General features: G+C 34.0%; 1 protein-coding gene across 1 annotated transcript in view; it reads left to right on the plus strand.

The window, feature by feature from the left end:
- Positions 1-21,097, plus strand: part of LOC110114222 (probable manganese-transporting ATPase PDR2) — a 28,754-nt gene extending 7,657 nt beyond the window's left edge. The window contains exons 4-21 of the mRNA XM_020847022.2: positions 3,010-3,082; positions 3,168-3,340; positions 3,429-3,597; positions 5,603-5,707; positions 5,768-5,878; positions 5,957-6,043; positions 6,166-6,348; positions 6,425-6,475; positions 6,551-6,676; positions 6,770-6,849; positions 13,757-13,865; positions 14,046-14,174; positions 17,100-17,165; positions 17,946-18,017; positions 18,636-18,781; positions 19,043-19,154; positions 19,234-19,350; positions 19,900-21,097. Coding sequence (XP_020702681.1) covers positions 3,010-3,082; positions 3,168-3,340; positions 3,429-3,597; positions 5,603-5,707; positions 5,768-5,878; positions 5,957-6,043; positions 6,166-6,348; positions 6,425-6,475; positions 6,551-6,676; positions 6,770-6,849; positions 13,757-13,865; positions 14,046-14,174; positions 17,100-17,165; positions 17,946-18,017; positions 18,636-18,781; positions 19,043-19,154; positions 19,234-19,350; positions 19,900-20,949 — 2,959 coding nt within the window. The 3' untranslated portion in view covers positions 20,950-21,097. The remainder of the gene's footprint in view (positions 1-3,009; positions 3,083-3,167; positions 3,341-3,428; positions 3,598-5,602; positions 5,708-5,767; positions 5,879-5,956; positions 6,044-6,165; positions 6,349-6,424; positions 6,476-6,550; positions 6,677-6,769; positions 6,850-13,756; positions 13,866-14,045; positions 14,175-17,099; positions 17,166-17,945; positions 18,018-18,635; positions 18,782-19,042; positions 19,155-19,233; positions 19,351-19,899) is intronic.
- Positions 21,098-21,799: the final 702 nt, after the last annotated feature.

Below are 21,799 nucleotides of genomic sequence, written 5' to 3' on the forward strand. Positions count from 1 at the left end.
TACTAGATTTTTATTAATAAACCATAGAATCTTAGTTATTTCATCTCTCACTTTACATCTTGATAGTGTTGTAGGTTTTTTTTTTTCTTTTTGTTGTTTTTTGTGTGAGTGATAGTGTTGTCTGACTGTTTGGTGTGAAGGAGCTCATTTCTTGATTCTTTTCATCAAAATTGTTTTCCTTCATTAGAGGGACAGGCTGGGACCAGTATTTAGATACTTCTGCTGGCATGAAGCAAGGCACTGACTTTAAACATGAGTATGATATAGGCCTATCAGCATGGAAAATCTTTAAAATTCCTGAATTGGGCATTTATATGAACTGTGTGTTTGTTTTTTATTCTTAATAATTAATTGCAGTTTGATCATATCGCAAATACAGTAAATGCATCACAAATATTATAAAGAGTAATTGAATAGAAAAATGGAAGTGGGAATTGACATAAGATTGATCTGGTATGTACAATGTTTAAAATTGCGTATTCGGGTATTTAGGCATTTTTTATTCGTGAGGCGTGGCGTAAGCCTCAAAATCAAAAGATTGCGTAAACATAAAATGATAAATTTTTTATATATTAATGAGTGAATAATATAAAACATAAAAAAGCATAAGATATGAAGTGAAATTAAAATATCCCAATAATAAGACAACATGAAATATAGTTCAACTCAAAATTCTATCTTTCCCAAATCCCAGTATTCTTTTCATTAACATATAATTCAAATTTCCAAAAATAAATACATTAATATTACATGATTACCACCCATATAACAAATTTGGGTGCATGGAATGAAATATTAAAGTTTATAGGATTGTATGAATGATATAAATGAATTATATGAGTGGTATATTTGATATTAAAATTGTATATGGGTGGTAGGTATATAATATTAATGTTTTAGGTGTTAGATATGTAAATAACATAAAATAAAGTGGTATGTATGTAAATTTCCCTTTTAATTTTTGTTGAACACGTGCTTATATCTTGTCCAAGGATGCTTAAGAAGTGTTGAAAAATTTTCATAGAAATAAAATAGGAGACACATCAAATCGCATGTAAAACAGTGTTAACATGACCTTGTATAAATGTCGGTACTTAATAGCGTATTAACGTTTGACATTGTGGTGTGGTTTTTTGCATTCTTTTGCTCTAAAATTTCCATAAAAGCTGCATGAACAGTTTTTGCACTTTGATTTTAAATTGTTGGTGATGGATAAGATGCATTTAATTATGTTCATCTTGATCTTCATTCCAAATGGCAAATACCAAATACGTTGGTAACGCTTGACCTTCTTATCATGACAAACATAGGAAGGACATTGCTATGCATATCATGCGCCGAGCATTTGACTTTGTATTGGCATTTGATGTGTTTCCATTGTGAATTTTTGGCACTGTACTGGGGCCTTGCTTAATAAATCGCTGTGGGCAGTGATAACTAACCTGAAGTATGAACCAATTAGATTTATGATGCAAACAACATGAAATCATGTCTGCATGGGACCTGTTAAGCAAGGCTTGGGTGTTGCGGGACATTTGTCTTTTTACCATCAGTCAACTTCATAGCATGGGTTCAAAGAACATACTCTATCAATTCTTTTTGCACATTTTCGTTAATCCTCAAGTATATACAGTTTTTTCTATTTTTGAGCACAAATGGCCAAGCAAACTGTCACTTTAATTATTTAAAGCACCCTTTTTTACTTTCTTTCAAAATTTATAATATCAGTGCAATTAATTAATTACTTTGTTCCCTAAAGAAACAATGTAAAGTTTTTCTCCAATAACAAGCAATTATTTTACTAATGCTAATTAGGTACTTATAACATGGTGCTTTATCATTAAGAGGACTCAGGTAAATCATTTCCAAATTTGCATTAGGTATCTGGTAGAAAACAAATACTCAAAAGCAGAATAACTTCAGAAAACAGCAACTTGATAGCAGCAACATTGAGAAAACTAAGAAAATCTGAGAGAAAAATGAAGAATTCCACTAACAGATGCAGAAAAACAGCTAAAGATACACGTTTCTTCAATTTGATAGGAAGAAACGACTCTCCAAATCTCTAGCCGAGAGACTAGATCCCAATCACACAAGAAATCTTAAATTTCCAATTCAGATTCTAATTCAAGATGAAATCTTAATTCTAGCATTAGTAACTAATTAAAAAGCCAAAGGAGAAATACAAAATTCCTAAACAGCCCCTAATTCAAATATTTCCCTCCAAAGCAATCTTTAATCAAGGTGTGGGTGCCATAGGAGCAGCCAGCCCCTTCTCTCTCCCTTCCCTGGGCCGGCGGTTGTAGTACTAAACCGGTCTACTAGGGACCGGTTCAATACGAGTAGTTGGCCCCTCTTCGGCAGGCCTAACAGCATCATTAAGTTGTTGGCAACATGCATGCTGAAAAAATAAGTTGGACTGTGCATGCACTCATAATACAGCCAGCCGAAAATACTGTGCAATATGATTCCTGTTTTGAAACGTCTGATTGTAGTTTCAATACTCTAACCCTGAAGAACTATAATTACATTGGGAAAAGGCTATGAAATTTAGAACATCAGGAAAATAGAAGTCTTCGATCAGAGAAATTAAAGCCCAAGCTACAACAGAAAGACGAGAAAAGAAACCAGGTTGAAAGCTATGCAAAAGGTAAATAACCCATGATTGCAGAAAAGAAAATAAAATCTACGTATGATAGAAAAAATGGTAAGATGCATAACGGAAGTATACTTCTATGTTCTGGAGTTATTGATAATTTGGGCAGCATATTTGGTCAAGCATTATGCTCATAGTGCAACGCTTCACTTTCAAAGCACACGATTCTGTTTGTCTTTGTGTTGGGCTTCCAATGCTTTTATATAATGCTTCTTCCTACTTTTAATACAGTGTAGGGATGTATGTACGAAGCAGATTTTTTTTTTTTCTGACTCTCCAGTCCCCCCGTTTATATTGAAGCTATATATTTGTATGTGAGCTCCGTAAGTTCCTTTTTTTTTTTTGTTGAATAGATTTGAGTATCCCCAGCCAACATTTCAGAAGTTAATGAAAGAGCAATGCATGGAGCCATTCTTTGTGTTTCAAGTAGGTTTCCTCAGTTAATTTGCTTGAAACTGTTAAATTCATAACCTTTAGTTCAAATGCTTACATTTACTTGGTCTATGCTCAGGTATTTTGTGTGGGCCTCTGGTGTTTAGATGAATATTGGTATTACAGCTTGTTCACACTATTTATGCTTTTTCTTTTCGAGTCAACAATGGTAAAGAGCCGATTGAAAACCCTGACTGAACTTAGACGTGTAAGAGTTGATGGTCAGACACTAATGGTTTATCGATGTGGCAAGTAAGCTTATGCCAATAATCCATAGAGCAAATTCTGATTTTCTTACAAATTAATTATTTAAATGCAATCCTTACGCATTCTGAGTCAGGTGGGTGAAGCTATCTGGGACAGACCTTCTTCCTGGAGATGTTATTTCAATTGGGCGCTCCAATCAAAACGGGGATGATAAGTCTGTACCAGCTGACATGCTCTTATTAGCTGGAAGTGCGATAGTGAATGAAGCCATACTCACAGGCGAGTCTACTCCTCAGTGGAAGGTGCTCTCTTTTCTATTATTTGTTAAATTTTTTTCTGCAGTTTTACTAGTAGATTAGTAATTTAAAGAGTGAATGTGACTATAGTCGAAATGCTCATATTCATCCTGTGATTTGCATTAAATGCAGGTTGATTTTTTGTTTGTCCATGATTTTCCACAAATGAAATGAACTTTGGTCAATGTTTTCATGCAGGATCTATTAGTTTTAGATTATTTTTTGCGCAGAACTGAATTAGGTATCATCATACTCATAATGATATAGAAGATCTATAATGCAAATTCATTAGCTTCCTTTTGTGTGGTTCATGATATTTTATAGGAATTAATTTCGTTATAGGCAGGTTTGATGATAACAATAATTGTTCCTTTTTTGAGGAGTTGATTTGGGTGATTTATGTTGGCCAAAGGATATTAATCTGGAAAATGGCGAAAAAGCCTGGCCTCATTAACCCTAAATAAAAATTGAGATTATTTATATACACCCTTGTTGAAATAGCGATTTCTTAGTAATGAAGATTTATCTCTTAAAACTTCAAAGAGAAAAAAAAATAGTTTTTTTTTTCAACAAAATTAAAGTAAAAAGTGTCGTATGTGAGAAACTGTATAAATAAATTTTTGTGTTTAGTTCTTGGTAGATAAAGCATGGAGGAAGCGGGTAAAGTGCTGAGACATTTTTAGCTGTTGAATAACAGGGTAAAGAAACTAGCGAAATGAAGGTAACTCTGCGATAAAATAGGTTTGAAAGATCTTTTGTTTTTTCAAAAGTATAGAAATATATCACATATATTTTAAGTGTGATTTCTTGGGCACAAGGTCAATAATAGGCAAATGAACTCTACTCAGGGAGCCAGGAAACATAATAATTGTCTTACATGCACAGCTTAAAAAGCACATTAGAGTTAAAACTTGAACTCCTGACCTTTATCTAGGAACCTAGGAGCATGTTGGCCGAGCTAGAGCTCATTGGCAGAATGGTTAATCATATAACTTCATACATCATCCTAGTGTTAAAAGCTGCAATTTTTTATAATTTATATTTTTGTTTTAGTGAAAGTAGATAGAAAAGAAGATATATAGAATATCCAATGTCAATTTTAAGCTGACTTTGACTAATAGAGAGCTTTAAGCCGACCTTGACTAATAGAGAGCCTCATGGCTTTTTAAGTACGCCTTATGATTTGCAACTCATAAGCTTAGCCATTAAGCAAGATCCAGGTTTAGGCAGACTATAATATAATTGCTTCATTACAATCAAACCAACCACTTTGTCAAGGGGCACTTGCCTCTTCTCAATCATACATTTTTATTTTTGAAGAATAAATAAAAGGCTCTATAAGAGCAAACTTAAATGGTTTTATGTTTCATTAAAATTCATTCACTTTAAATAGTGAATTATATTACAAACATGAATGCAATTAATGCTGAAATAGAAATGCAAACTTCAAACCTTTTTGGAATTGAAACTTTATCACGCACCAAGTTTTAGAACCTTGGAAAGAGGGAATCTCGGAGGAAAAGAAAAAGTATAAAAATTTAAGTCCTTTGAAGAAAAGGAAAGAGATAACTTTGGAGGAATAGAAGAAACAATAAATGATATCATTCGAGTTGATGATGTGTATTTTTTCTTAAGCAGAGGGCCATACTAAATGTTATATAACACAATAAGAAAGGAAAGTTATTCAAACATTATACTCATCCTCACTAAAGAAGAAATACAAGAGCTGAAAATGGATAATGATGGTGCATAATAATTGATTCATATTGATTTCATTCACCTTAATTGGAAGTTGCCATCACGCTTATTGATGATGCCACTAACATGGAACATTCTAATAAACAACCTTTAGCGATTATAAATCAAGAACTTCCGCTTTCTTACTGATACATTTTGAATATGTAAATGTTTGTCTTTCTTTAATGCCCGTTCTTGTGTGTGTTCTCTTAGATAGGATATTCCTTGAGAAAACTGTTTAATATATTGAATCTTTTTACCTTTATTGTTTCAGACATCAATTGCTGGCAGGGGTACAGAGGAGAGATTGTCCATTAGGCGAGATAAAAATCATATCCTGTTTGGTGGAACAAAGATGTTGCAGCACACTCAAGATAAGGTACATCCAACCATGTTATTTGCTTTTTGCTGTTCTGCATTACTGACTTCAGAGTTACAGTCATTTCATCTGAAAACACCGGATGGGGGATGTGTGGCTGTTGTACTACGAACTGGTTTTGAAACAAGTCAAGGAAAATTGATGCGAACTATCTTGTTTTCTACTGAAAGGGTAATAATTATCCTTTTGAAGTTCATGCACCCAGTGACAAAGTTAAGGGTACTGTTTCTTATGATGTTTTTGTTTCAGGTGACTGCAAATAGTCGGGAAAGTGGACTATTCATTTTATTTTTAGTTTTCTTTGCCATCATTGCTGCTGGCTATGTACTTAAGAAGGTAAAATGAAGCTTTGGAGATGCTGCAAGATTAGACTGGTTTCCAAGTACTTTAGAATATTTTAGAAACAGCAATACTTATTTAGTCTTTGGTTAAAGCATCAACATTTTATGATCTTGTAGGGATTGGAGGACCCAACAAGGAGCAAATACAAGCTTATTTTAAGCTGCTCTTTGATAATCACTTCAGTGATCCCCCCTGAGCTACCAATGGAGCTTTCAATAGCTGTAAATACATCTTTGATTGCATTAGCACGCCGTGGCATTTTTTGCACAGAACCATTCAGAATACCATTTGCTGGGAAGGTTTGTTACAAACGCAAATATATTACCTTGTAAATTAATAATAGTCACAATCTAATTGAGGAATTTCATTCTGCAGGTTGACATATGTTGCTTTGATAAAACAGGAACTCTTACATCAGATGACATGGTATGATGCTCATGATTTAAGCACTAGCTCGCTATGCAACTTTTTCTTAGAATATTCATTTTTTTTTTTAACCAGGAGTTTTGTGGAGTTGTTGCGTCAACAAGTAATCCAGATTTGGAGTCAGATGTGACTAAATTGCCTAGACGAACTGTTGAAGTACTTTCTGCATGTCATTCATTGGTGTTTGTAGATAATAAACTGGTATGGTTTTATTTTGTATTTTCCAACTAGTCTACGACATCCATATTTTTAACATCAGCATCTTGGTTCTGATAATTCTCATTTTTTATGTAGGTTGGTGATCCTCTTGAGAAGGCAGCACTAAAAGGAATAGACTGGATTTACACATCAGATGAGAAGGCCATGCCTAAAAAGTGATTTCTTAAGCTGTTTGTCCCTACTTCTCTTTTTTCCTTTTCAATCATGGCGATTCACAGACATGATATATTTTACCTAATTTCTATTTTACTATTCCTTGCTGTTTCTTAAATTGTATTCCATTCTCTATCTTTCTCAAGACTCGCACACACATGCTTAGACATTTATTGGGAATCAAAGCATGCGCATTATTGAAGGAAAACTGAAAAACTAACCCAAGTAACTTAAGTGTAATAACTTGATTTAAAACATTCTATTTTACTTTTGAGGGTTTATTTCTGTTTTGACACTGAATCTACCTGAACTGATGAGATTGCCTTTGAGTGATGTATCATCGTCTTCATTAGCTTAATCCCAACTATTTGATTCGCTTAGGGATGTTGAATATACATAATATAGGGAAAAAATGGACTTCGTTGTAGTCCTTATGCTACATAACTACACCAAGCGCAACATGGCACATTCATTTCTCCTTGCAACTGTTCATGTTCCCCTTTTCCCATAGCTTCAGCCTCAATCTGGTGATGCTTTTCTCTGTCAAAAAATAATTGCCAGAAGAATACTCCTCTTCCGTTGGCTAAATAATTCTATATGCCTAAGACTAGGAATTCTGTTGAGTCTCTATTCGCATGTGCTCCTCTGATCTCCAATTTTGATTTATGCTGATCATTTGTTTGGCATCAGGCTTGACCTTCAAGGGCTTGCTTATTGCTTTCTTTGCCATCAACATGTCTTTAATTCACGTCTTAGCCTTTCAAATAAACTTGCAAACTATGCTTCCAGTCCTGTTTCATATGATGTAATTGTTGGTGATTATATATTATTATTATCACTTAAAATAAATATTAATAATAAAAAATAAAAAAGTAAAAAATTAGCTCACAAGATGAAAAAAAAAGTTCATACACGTATTTCAATTTGTTCGAGCTTCATAGATTATTGAGTTGAGAAAAATCAACTCGTCTAATTTATTATTGTTGAAATAAAATAATAATAATAATACAACAACAACATTAAGCATTTATCCCACTATGTGGGGTCGGCTACATGAATCCTTTTTCTTCCTATTGTCCTATTAAAAATTAAGAAAGACCATTTCTAATATTTTCTAACCAAGTCTTTTTAGGTCTACCTCTACCTTTCTTAATATAAGTCAAATCTAATACATCTATTTTCCTAACCAGGTTATCAGAAGGCCGTCTTTTTATGTGACCAAACCATCTAAGGCGACTCTCTCTAATCTTTTCTTCCATTGGAGCTACTCCATCATTTTCAGATATATGCTCATTTCGTATCCTATCTCTAAGAGTAAAGCCACTCATCCACCTGAGCATCCTCATCTCTGAAACACTTAATATTATTCTTCCCTTTTAATGGCCAATATTTTGCACCATAAAGCATTGCAGGTCTAACCACCCTCTTATAGGATTTTCCCTTAAGTTTGAGAGGGACTTTTCTACCACACAACAAGCACGATGCATTCCTCCACTTCAACCATCCAACTTGAATTCTACTAATAATATCCCTATCTATTTCACCATCACTCTGAACAATAGACCTAAGATATCTAAAATGTATACTCTTATTAATGACTTGATCGCCAAAAGTCACAATCTTCCCGAATAACTATTAATACTAAAATTACACTTCATATATTTAGTTTTAGATCTACTCAAACGAAAGCCTTTAGACTCTAAGGATTACCTCCATAATTCAAGTTTACCTTCAACTCCCTCTCCAGTCTTATCAACCATAAGAATATCATCAACATAAAGCATATACCAGGGTACAACCTCTTGCAAATTTCTAGTGAGAACATCCATGACTAAAGCAAAAAAGATATGGGCTTAAGGTTGATCCTTGATGCAATCCAACTGAAATAGGAAAATACTTGGTCAAACCACCTTGTGTCTGAACACAAGTAAAAGCTCTTGCATACATATCCTTAATGACTTGAATATAAGCATTATTAACCCCTTTCTTTTCTATAACTCTCTATAGCACTTCTCTTGAAACTTTATCATATGATTTCTCTAAATCAATAAATATCATATGTAAATCCTCCTAATTCTCTCTATACTTGTCCATCAAACATGTCAATTAATGTATAACTTCCATAGTAGACCTACCCGGCATGAATCCATATCGATTTTAAAAAACATTAGTATCACGCCGCAACTTATGCTCCATAACTCTCTCCCAAAGTTTTAAAGTATGACACATTAACTTAATTCATCTATAATTCACACAATCTTGTGCATCATTTTAATTCTTAAAAATAGGAATTAACACACTCATTCTCCACTCATCTGACATCTTTTTAGTCTTCAAAATAATATTAAAAAGTTTAGTAAGCCAAAAAATTACTTCATTTCCAAAGCATTTTCACACCTCTATTGGAATATCATCAGGTCCAATAACTTTTTCAAAGCCTCTCTAACTTCGCTTTTACTAATACGCCAATAAAAACAAAAAAAAAATATTTTCATTTAGGGTGCTAAGGTCACTAAAGTCAGACGCATTCTCATAATCTTCATTGAAGAGTTTATAAGAATATCTCATCCACCTTTATTGAATATCCTCTTCTAATAAAAATACTTTTTGATTTTTATCCTTAATACACTTCACTTGAACAAAATATTTGCTATTATTATCTCTATGTTTAGCTAACTTATACATATATCTTTTGTCCTCTTTAGTATCTAATATATTAAAATCTAAAATCTTTACATCGCATATTGCTTTCTTAGACTTCTTACGGGCATCTTTATATCTTTCCCAATTATTAGAATTTTTACATTTAAATCAATTTTTATAAGAAATCATCTTATTTTTTATATTTTCTTGCACATTTTGATTCCAACACCAACTATTTTTACTATTATGAGCTTTTCTCTTTGATACTCCAAGCACATTTTTTGCAACATTTTTAAAATCACTACTATTTTTTCTCACATAACATTTGCTTCCTCATGCACAAATAAAATCTTAAGATCTAGTATCTTATTCTAAAAATATTTTTGTTAATATTCTTTAAATACCCCCATCTAATCATAGAACAACGATTTACTTTATTTTTTATTTTTTGCCCCCTCCTTCATCTTAAAGTTCAAAACTAATAAGCAATGTTGGATACATAAACTTTCACTTGGAATAACTTCACAATTTTTACAATCTAAACGATCTATTTTTTTTTATAAGAAAATAATCAATCTGAGTTTTACTGTATCCATTCTTATTAGTGATTAGATGCTCATTTCTTTTCTTAAATAAGGTATTAGCAATTACAAAATCATAAGCTAAAGAAAAATTTAATATGGTCTTACCACCTTCATTAGTCTTTATTATATACCCATAGCCACCATGAATATTTTTAAAATCATCTACCTTTCTACCAACATTTTCATTTAAATCTCCTCCAATAATTTTTTTTTTCTTCGAGAGGTATCTTTTGTATTAATTATTCTAAGTTATTCCAAAATTTTAATTTTGAACACATCCAAACTTACTTAACGAGCATAAGCATTTATAATATTAATAATTTTAACATCAATAATAATATTTAAAGCTATAATTCTATCTCCAATTCTATTAATTTTATAATATTGTCCTTTAAACTCTTATCTATAATCACAGCTATACCATTTCTAATACTACTCTTACCAGAATATCAATAAATTATCAATCTCTTTAGCCTTCTCTCTATCCCATTTGGTTTCTTGAATTTATAAAATATTTATTTTCCTATGAATCATAATATTTATTAATTCTATTAATTTGTCTGTAAGGGTATCTATATTTTAAGTTATATCTTAAATTTAGTTTCATAGACTAGCTTCTTTGCTCATATTTGTCCATGATGTGAGAACTCTTGCCTATTTAACATTGCACCCGGGCACCAGTATGGTGGCCCTTGCACACTTGTCGTTGTATTCAGGCCATACATTGCATTGCTTTCAAGGAACGCACTAGCATTAATATTATGTATTAAAGGATTCATGTCATGATTACTTGATAAGTTTTACCTTGTTTGTCTACCACTTAATGCAACCCTCCACTTCTCTCATCAAGGACTTGGGACCTAGCAACAATATTGTTATAATAATAATAATAATAATAAAGAAAAAAAAGAGATGCCTCCTTTCACCAACAGACGCCTCTCTTTGGCACGAAATTTCAACACACCTTCTTCCTTTCGATTGTTCTTCTCATCCATATAAATTTCTTCCAAATTTATCACTTCTTTAACGGTAGGAATGAAAAGGAATTGCTAATTCTTATACTTGAAGGCAATTGCTTGCTAAAATTGGAAAAAATGAACTCTCCTCATGCTCTTGCACGAATCCGCACGTCCGCCCCCTTTAGTTTCGTGAAAAGAGTCTTCTGTTATGCCCTCCTGTTCGTGATTTTAATCGGAGGGACCGGCCGGGTGAACTGTTCATCACATATAACCTTGCTTTATAAGCAAGGAACTTGGTTAGCAAAGTTTCTTGATTTTGATTTTTGATGTAACACATATTTTGACATGTACATTTTGGCAAGAACTTGCTAGGTTTCTTAATTCGATTAGGATTTAATATGATCAAACTTGGGTCCTTGCCTCTTCTTGATTACTTGAGTCAACATTGAATATATAAGATAGGACCTTAGGGCCATTACAGTAATTTTGTCTTTAAGATGATATTTAGATGATCTTGAGACTCTTTAGGGGTATTTTAGACATTTAGGTTAGTCAATCATGCATTTGAAACCTCGGTCATTTGTGGTCTTTTGAAATTCAAGGTGCATTAGAACGCTCCACTATATTTTGTGTTGGCATGGTTGCTAGAGCACTTAAAGGTAGGTGCATGATTCCTTTGTAGATGTTTATGTGCTTTATAATATCTCCCAATTATTCAAACACATTGTGGGGATGTTTAGTACTCTACACGCTTATATTAATATGTTTTTCAATGCGCAAATATTGTTACCGAGGCATTGATTGCACAATTCAAATCCCGTTTTTTGACTTGAATTTTTGTTTTGATCATGAGTTTGGTCCCTTGGGATATATATCAGAGGTTTGGAAAATTCACATCAAGCTAATTAGTGAAACTTTAGTTGGTGATTTGAAGCACCCATGGTAATCATGAGTTTGGGATCAGAATCAAACAATTTTTTCTTGTAATTTCTAAGAAGGCTACCATCCATGTCCCTTAGATGCCATATTTGAACATGACATGATTTGCAAATAGATGGCAACTCCCCTTAAATTTTTATTAATTTTCTTGTATCAAGAAAACATTGAGGTGTGTCCCAACAACATAGTGGAGCACAAGGCGACTTGTGCTGCAAAGGCTATGAGACACACTTCGACATATGCCATTGGATTTGGTGCAAATTTTGCCGTTTATGTCTGAGAGAGATGAAGTTTGTGAAAGTTCTACCTATCACACTCGTAAAAGTTTTGGTGTTCATCTCTGACAGATTGTTGTTGGTATGCATATGGAAGAGGTGAAGTGCTCGATTCATAAGAAGTCAAGGTTCAAATGTTAGAGTGCGTAAGGGTGGCTATGGGTTTCCATGTAAGTGAAATATTAGCGAGGTTTGGGTGTCGCACTGAACAACAAATAGCAACTTAGATGAGTCCGAAGAGATAGGGTCTAGGAGACTGAAGAGGTGGGCTAGGCACGGATTATTAGTTATAACATGCAATATTGCCATAATTAAATATTTCAAAACTTTAATAAATTTATTTAACGCTTAATAAATTTATTTAGAAGCGCTTAATAAATTTATTTAGAAGCGCTTAATAAATTTATTAGCGCTCTGGTTAATCCTTGATTAACCTAGACACAAAGTTATCAATCATTCTGATTAATTATAAATAAATTATTTATTTCTATCTTGATTACCCTAATTAGATACTACTACATTTTAAGCATTTTTAGTTGAAATCACAAAGATCTAATAGCTCATTAATTATCTAATTCCCTTGCCAATTAAGTTTCTAATTAATTATCCTAGGTTGAAGTATCATAATTCAATACTAAGAAATGTTTAATAGAATTATTTAAAATCTTATCAATCTCGTGCTAGCCTAATTAGCCTCATTATTCTTGCCAACTAATTATAATAGATATTAAAAAAACTAGTCATGTTTTAATACACTAATTAATCTTTAAGAAATTGTTAATTTTATATATTTATAATTATTTACTAGAAATTACTATTCATACATAATAATCAAAATTATACACTATTAAAACCTTATTTTTTTAATTATAAGATTAATTAATCCCTAAATAGACTTATACTGTCGAATTAGCATCGTCATTATGCAATTAACTCAATTAGGCTAATTAATTGTAACAATTACTTAACCTCATTACCAAAACACATGAAAGCACTCGTTATGCTGTATTTTTCCTATTACAGCGACGTTTATTTCGTTTCCCAAAACAAGAAATAAAAACATGTTTGCTTAATATATTTCTTTGACTTAATCACCTGTTTTAAAACAAAAAAACAGAATTAAAAAGAAAAAAGAAAATGAAGTGAACCCAAACATGATCAACAAATTTATTTGTACCTTCTAGGTTCTTATAATTGTAAAGAATAAAAATATGGAGCAATTTATTATGATCCTTGAAATAGCAATTGAAATTTTTGGTACATAGATTCTTTGATGTTGTGAACTTGTTGGAGTTTTAATTTTTGGAAAGCAAACTAATGTGTCTTCTGTAGAAGGATTAAGTGTATGGTGAAAGTTTGCAGGGAAATTTTTTCTTCTTGGTGCATGCTCATGTCTGGAGCATGTATTAGCCCAAGTAGATGGGTTCTTTTGAGCTTTTAAATGATAGAGACGTGATGTTGCTTTACTTTTGAGCTGGCTCTGAGTTGTCTGATTTATTTTGATTCCAGGTCAAATGGTACTGGAGTGCAGATAGTACACAGATATCAATTTGCATCTCATTTAAAAAGAATGGCTGTTGTAGTTCGAATTCAGGAGGAATTCTTTGCTTTTGTTAAGGTTTTTTCTTTACTTTAACATGAAAGCTTATATTCTTACTAATATACTTCTCTCTGCTTATTATGTTGTTCAAGTTGAAAAAAGATAAATCAACTATTATTTTCATGAAATATGCATTAGCTACAGTTTCTGCATCTTGGATTTAGTTTTCTTTGTTACAGATAGTTTTACAAATGACAGGGCGCACCAGAAACTATCCAAGACCGGCTGATTAATTTACCATCGCAATATGTGGAGACTTACAAGAAGTACACCCGTCAAGGATCTCGGGTTCTGGCTCTTGCATACAAGCCACTTCCTGAAATGGCTGTAAGCTTTTGTCTATGCTATGCTTGATTTCTTAGATGACTTGAGCAACTTTGGCCTGTGATTTCTGTATGACTAGTTTTTTCCAAATTTGATTTGTTGCTTCTACTCATCGTTCAAATCATGTTAGGCATGAAGTTGGTAGCATTATTAAAGCATATTCCATTAAGCAACATGTTAATTATTTCACTAAATCTGACCAAGCTTTGTCATAGCAAATTATTAACCATATCTGGCTAGAAAGGTGGCTGAAACAAGTCCTTGGTTTAGCCATAAAATTAATGTATATCGGAAATTGATTAAACTTATGGAAACTTGACTCCATTTTCCACTTTCTGCAATGATTTTGAAGTTATTCACCTCCGTTAGGAAACGCAGGACATTCATTGGATTATATAGACTACAACTGTGTTTTTCCAGTACTAAATGTAGCTTTGGTTGAATTGGTTTATGAGGACAGTGAATAAATGCAAGGTAATTATGTATTTTGTAAATGTGCAAACGAATGAAAGATTTTTAAATTGCCTAATGGAATTGTATCATATGAGCAACAAATGCTATAATTTACTACCAAATCAATGTTCTGAAAACAAGCAGATTGGTTGTAAATAAAGCTATTAAATTATAATGAGTGCGTTTAGGTTATGTTTTGATTTGCTGGAAGCTGTTCTCCTAAGGCTATATAGAAGTAAAAATGCAACACATTGTTAGATTTTTAGATGGGATTTAAAAAAAAAATCCCATTGAGTAAGGTTGCAATGATGTCGGTAATTTTAATTCCATCTAATTTCTTAGTGGTTTGTTATGTAACTTATTCCACAGAAGCCATCAAAAGAACTTCCTTTAGTTCATTTAATTAGGACCATTGTATTATAGACATGCAGAGATTTAGGCATCATATTAACTTGATATTGAAATCTTCTTACTCAGATTGCACAGTTCTTTCTTGTTTTCCTGTTGTTTTCTCTTAGCTTTCCTTCCAATAACATCTATTAAATTATGAACAAGTAGTATTCTCCTTGGTTCCATGGTAGAGTTCACATTTTTTCTTTTGGTCTATGCTTTGCTTTATGTTGAAATTTGGTCCTTATCTTATTGTGCCCTCTTTATCTATAATTGACTTCATACCCTACTCTGCAAGTGGCTTTATATCTTTCTTTCTATTAGTAAGATATCCTGGATAGGTTTCTATCATTTTAATAAACTAAATTTTATCAAATTGACCATTTATGTGAACTAACTTTGAATTATTATATGTGGCAGTGAAGGTGAAAGTTGAAACTAGTAGGTGGCTTATGAATGATTTATATTTAACTGACAATCCTTTCTTGTCTTAAAAATAGAAAAAGATGTTGGACTTTAGCCACATAATTCTATTGAAAGAACGGATGTTACAGCTGAATAAAATATCTAGAGATTCTTTTTGTTATGGGCTCAATAATATGCTTCTAGGATTATTGGGATTATCTAATGATTATGTTAGCCTTCCGATGGACAATGCCTAGGAATAGCAGTTTTGGTAATTATTGTGAACACAGGAAGTTAAAATGGCGATGCAAGATATATAGACTTGCATTTTGCTTGTCATTTGAGCTCTTCCACAAGATAATGCCATCGTGATGGCTTAATAGGAGATGTTATGTCAATAATTGTAATTCCATAAACCTTATGTTATTATTTTCATCCCTTTTTAAGTTGGAAATACATCATTGTCTCATGTATGAGACAAAAGAGTGATGCAATGCCTGTGATGTTCAATCACCATTATGAAGGTTTGAATATGGGCCTTCATTGTTAGTTTAATATGGCTATTCCCTTTTACTTTTTATCAACCCTTGTTACATTTTTTGGATGTCCTATTCCCAGGGGCTTTAACTTTTCTTGTGGAAGCACCTTTGCATGATGAAATTGGTTGACAGTCAATGCACTTTAATAAAAATAAATGCTACAAGGATTTTTTAAAAATGATCAGATCTGTGTTATATCATTTTAAGTGAGGATCTCTAACGTGTAACATTGCAGAAGCTTACAAGGTCTTTAATCTTAACGTGTGAAATTAAGATTTGAAAGCTCATACTTGACTACATTTAAATTGATGTTATTTTTTGAAAATGGCTCTTTTTCTATAAATGTTTATGTTAACATTGTTATGTGTGGAATCTGATTGTGTTGATCAATCTGGTTGTTCTGTTGTCTCGGGCCTCAAAGTTTGTCGTGTTCGTTGAGGAGTGCGGATGTGTTCCCGAGCACCCCAGCGTTGAATGAAAGAGAGTAGAGCACCGCAACAACCTATATATGACGTTGCAGCGGTGCAAGATAGGCTTGAGTGCTGCAGCGACCAAACCGGCACCGCAACACCACGAGACGAACTGAACGTTTTCTTTCTCATTTTTCTGAAGTGTTGTGTCCCTTGGGGTTATTTACTTGGCTTTCTCATTGTATTTTTTATTAGGGCAAGTGTGAGAATGGTGCATGTGACAAGAGAAGCAAGAAAAGAGTGAGAGAGAAGAAAGATCTGTACTTAATTCTCCTAATTTTCATAGTGGATTTCTTGGTGTGGTGTGTCTCCGTGGTTTTCTCCTTATTTTGGGTTTTTCTATGTTAAATCTTAGTTTCCTTTACTTTCCGTTGCTTTTTATTTCTTGCTTGTTCCATCATTGTGGTGTTTACTCCTCATATCCCCAACAAACATGCATATTGACATGTTGGCCACAATATTTCACATGGGAGATTTTTCATACCTTCAACGCTTCTAGTCAAATTACCAACTTTTTGGTCCTTAGGATGTTGAGGACTCATTGGAAAATTTTACTTGCACATTTTTAGTGGACATGGTTCTCACTATAAACTTTGTAAACAATTATCATTGTTGTACATTCAGGTGTCCTTAAGATTCTGACTCATATCATCACATGAATTCTTTGACAGGTTAGCGAAGCTCGAAGCTTGGACAGAGATGTGGTGGAAAGTGGGCTGACCTTTACAGGGTTTGCAGTAAGTAAACAAAAGCAGCTTATTAGTTCTAGGTTGGTGATATTTGTTAACAAGGGCAAGTGGGCATTCGGAAACGGGAATCTTTATTAGTATTGTATGTGAAAGAAGCAGAATTTTTATGACCAGCAGTTTTTTCTTATTTGACCACTGGATTTAATTTCCAAGTATAGAAACACAGTGAAACATTCAACCAGCTTTACTTACCTTTATTGTTATTGATAATAAATCAACTATCCTTGTTTAAAATTTTCAAGTCCACATTCAAATTCACTTTTGCATTTCTTGCATTTACTTTTATTTTGATCTGCTGCACCTATAACCTTAAAACTGGAAATAAATAGGTGATTTGATTACTCTCAATTTACTATTATAAAATGATTGGAAGCTAAACTTGAACGCTTTTAAAAGGTTATAGGTGCAGCTTCAAGTTTGAATGTGACCAGCGTAATATTAGTTGTGCGCCTTCTCTTTACTGTGGAAAAAAGAAAATTCTTGGGAGCAATTCATTTTATGAAATTCCATATATATATATATATATATATATATATATATAATTTTATTTTATTTTTTTTCTTGAAGTGGTGCGGAGAATACCTTGGTCTTTAGGATATTTAATGGCCCTACCATGTGAGAATACCTTGCTTTTTTTAAAGGATTTATACTATTCCTTGGTATTAAATCCCAATGTTATTTATTTTATGTGTTTGTTTTGTTATATTTCCAAATGTGAAATTAGTGTGGTCACAAACATGGTTACTATATCTTTTTTTTCCTTCACAGGTTTTTAACTGCCCGATAAGGCCAGACTCTGCTTCAGTCCTTAATGAACTCAAAGACTCTTCACATGACTTGGTGAGTTACAATTGGGCTGCCTAATGACTCTGTTGATGACCTCGATCATTTTGATACCCTTCTGTTTTTTAACTTTTCTACATTTTGACATTGAAGCTTTGATTTTTATCTTTGTTTTGTTCAAGAAAAATTTTTCAATACATATTAGTACTTTTTAGGCTTGATTTGTTTTTGGAAATTTATTTAAATGGTATTCCTTTGTGTCTTTATGTTTTCTGGCCACTTAGAATGCTGCTAAAAAACTAAAATAATTAAGCATATCGGGAAATTTGTTTTATTTCAATGTCTTTTTGGGCTGGAGGTGCGTTAGGCATGCTAATCTACTTATCAATGGCAATAGCTGAAGCTTACTAATGATTCATTAGCGGCCGTGATTTTCTCTAATTCTTTCTAGGCTTGGCAGGTGGAAATTATTTTACTTTCAAATATAGGATAAGCTTTTTCAGGAGTGATATGTTGGCATGAATATTTTGGTATGCAAATTGCTCAGACCTTGTGACAGGCCACCATGGTTTTACCAACTTGCTGAGTAATTTTGTAGTGATCATAGTGCTTGTTGGAAATACGTTATTGAATATCAAGTTTTTAATCTTTTTGTACGCTTTTCTTAAATTTCAGGCTATGATTACTGGTGACCAAGCTCTGACAGCTTGCCATGTAGCTAGTCAAGTTCACATCATTTCAAAACCTGCTTTGATTCTAGCACCAAATGGTGAAAGTTTTAAATGGGTTTCACCTGATGAGACAGATACAATCTCATTCAGGTAAGGTCTATGCAAGTAAACATGCCTTTTATCATTTTAATTGATACCCTTTACCTTTCCCATCATATTTTGGCTGATTTGATCGGTGAATTACAAATCTGTTTTCTTCTCCATCTTACACTGCTTTCTTGGAGAACTTTGTTTTTTAATGTTTGTTTTTGGTTGTAAGCCAATGTTTGCTTAAATTTTTTTTAAAAATGGGGTAAGTAGCTATAATTCTATGATATTTTTTATTTTCTAATCTGGAAGTTGCGCTCACAGCGACACTGAAGTGGAAGCTTTGTCAGATTCCCATGATCTCTGCATTGGTGGGGACTGCTTTGAAATGCTACAACGCACTGGATCTGTCCTCCAAGTCATCCCTTATGTTAAGGTTTGATCCAGTGGTTTGTTCAAGCTCATCTTAGAGGGCAATCTTGTTCTGTCCTGAAGTGCCTTCAAAATGATTTCAGGTATTTGCACGGGTTGCTCCAGAGCAGAAAGAATTAATCTTAACCACTTTGAAAACAGTTGGGAGGATGACGTTGATGTGTGGAGATGGAACAAATGACGTTGGTGCTCTCAAGCAGGTAATGTCTCTGTTTATGATGGTATTGAAGATGAAGTTATGAATATTGAATGGTAGGCAGCATTCAATAGCAATTCTCTTGTTTTGGCAATGTACGCTTACCCTTCAAAAAAAAGTCTGCTAAAAGGAAATCAACTGATTTGCAAGGTCTCTTGTCAACTAGCAGTGAAAAAGGAAAAAATATTATGTGTGGTGTCCGGATGCATCCTGAGGTCAATCCGGATGCGCCACGTCACCCAATACTGTATTAGATGATGTGGCACATTCGGATTGACCTCCAGACACGTTCGGACACCGCACAGAATAATCTCTCGTGAAAAAGGAAGAGTATTTTATTTTAATTGTACGTGACTGTCCATTTGGAAAACAGAATGATATTAGGTTCTTTTTCAAATTTCTTGATCTGAGAATTATGAAGCCTTAACTTAATTGTTTCTTGGATAAAGTTGTTTGATTGACAATTCTTCAAATTCTGTATCTAATTTATCTTTTTTCAATTATATCTCTTGCTGCGCTGCATAGTAATAAACTAATTATATTGAATCTTCAGGCCCATGTTGGCATTGCTCTATTAAACGCTATGCCTCCACCTCAAACAGGAGATGCAACTTCACAATCATCCTCAGTAGATGGCAAAACTGCAAAGCCGAAGAAGCCAAGGCCATCAACAGAATCTTCAAACCAACCAGTCCCTTCCAACCGCCACCTATCACCAGCAGAGAAGCAGCGTCTGAAGCTCAAGAAGGTACTGGATGAGATGAACGAGGAGAGCGATGGACGCAGCGCTCCAGTTGTCAAACTTGGAGATGCTTCCATGGCTTCCCCTTTCACAGCAAAACACGCTTCAGTTTCCCCTACTCTCGATATCATTCGGCAAGGAAGAAGCACACTGGTAACCACCCTACAAATGTTCAAGATCTTAGGCCTCAATTGCCTTGCGACTGCATATGTGTTGAGCGTAATGTACTTGGATGGTGTAAAGCTGGGAGACATGCAAGCCACCATTAGTGGCATCTTCACTGCTGCCTTCTTCCTCTTCATCTCCCATGCCCGCCCTCTGCAAACGCTTTCCTCCGCCCGCCCCCACCCGAACATCTTCTGCGCCTATGTTTTTCTCTCTCTCCTCGGTCAGTTCGCCATGCACCTCATTTTCCTCATTTCAGCCGTCAATGAAGCTGCAAAACACATGCCCGAGGAGTGCATTGAGCCTGATTCTGAATTCCACCCAAATATTGTCAATACTGTATCGTACATGGTGAATTTGATGATTCAGGTTGCAACCTTCGCTGTGAACTACATGGGCCGTCCTTTCAACCAGAGCATATCAGAAAACAGGCCCTTCCGGTACGCTTTGTTTGCCGCCATGGCTTTCTTTGTCGTGATCACCTCAGATTTGTTCAGGGATCTGAACGACTGGCTGAAGCTGGTTCCCCTTCCGGAAGGGATGGGAAAGAAGTTGTTGCTGTGGGCTGCGATGATGTTTTTGGGATGTTATGGATGGGAGAGGGTGCTGCGGTGGGCTTTTCCGGGCAAGATGCCGGCGTGGAGGCAGAGGCAGAAGCAGGCCTGGGTTGCGGCAAGGGAGAAGAAGATCACTTAGGGCAATTCCTTGTCGGCGGTTGAATTTGGCTAGAAATTGTTCGCATTATTTAGAGGTGACTTGCCATTTATACAAGTATTTACGCCAGCAATTTTGATGTTTGAGGTTTAAAACTGGCAATTTTTATTCTTGAAGTTGAATTTTTGTTTTTGTAATAAGTGGTTTTTGTATTACTGAAATGAAACTTATAATTATTTTGTTTCGTTTTTCAAATTGGATTAGGCAAAGGAGTACTTCAGAGACATGAGGAATCTTGGTGTGAATCATTAGGCGAGACTTGAAATTGAGAGGGAATGATTCGTCTAATGGTTAGGAGCTATTATTCTGTGCGGATGCTGGACGATTTTTTCCTGTGCGGATGTTGGATGGTTTTTCGGTTCGGTTATGCGCTCGGTACGTTTTTGAGGTGACGTGATGTATTTTTATTGATCTTTGGATGCCATCCAGACTCCGCACAGAATAATAAATCAATGGCTAGGTTCAAATCATCGCTCATTGTTGAAACCAAAATGATTTACAATTTTCGAGGAAGATAAAAGTTGTTAAATTAGAACCACATAAGCATGTGATTTGAATCAGCATTTAGTAGAAAGTAAGCAAATTAGCAGTTTATAGCGGGTAAAACTCATCCAGCTTAAAAAGTAGGGCTTAAATTGAATGGAAGACGAACCAATAAAATGACTAATTGATAGTGAAAGAAAAAAATTATAATAACTAGCTGATGATAAGTGAGAGCTTTTTCAGACACATTTGTATAATTCAAGCAATTTTTAGAGACATAGGCTTCGTTTGGGACTTTCATACCGCTTTTTAAAATGACTTTCTAGTACAAAAATTTCAAATTCAAGAA

The sequence above is a fragment of the Dendrobium catenatum genome, unplaced genomic scaffold, assembly GCF_001605985.2.
Source record: "Dendrobium catenatum unplaced genomic scaffold, ASM160598v2 fragScaff_scaffold_490, whole genome shotgun sequence".
Classification (NCBI taxonomy): Eukaryota; Viridiplantae; Streptophyta; class Magnoliopsida; order Asparagales; family Orchidaceae; genus Dendrobium; species Dendrobium catenatum.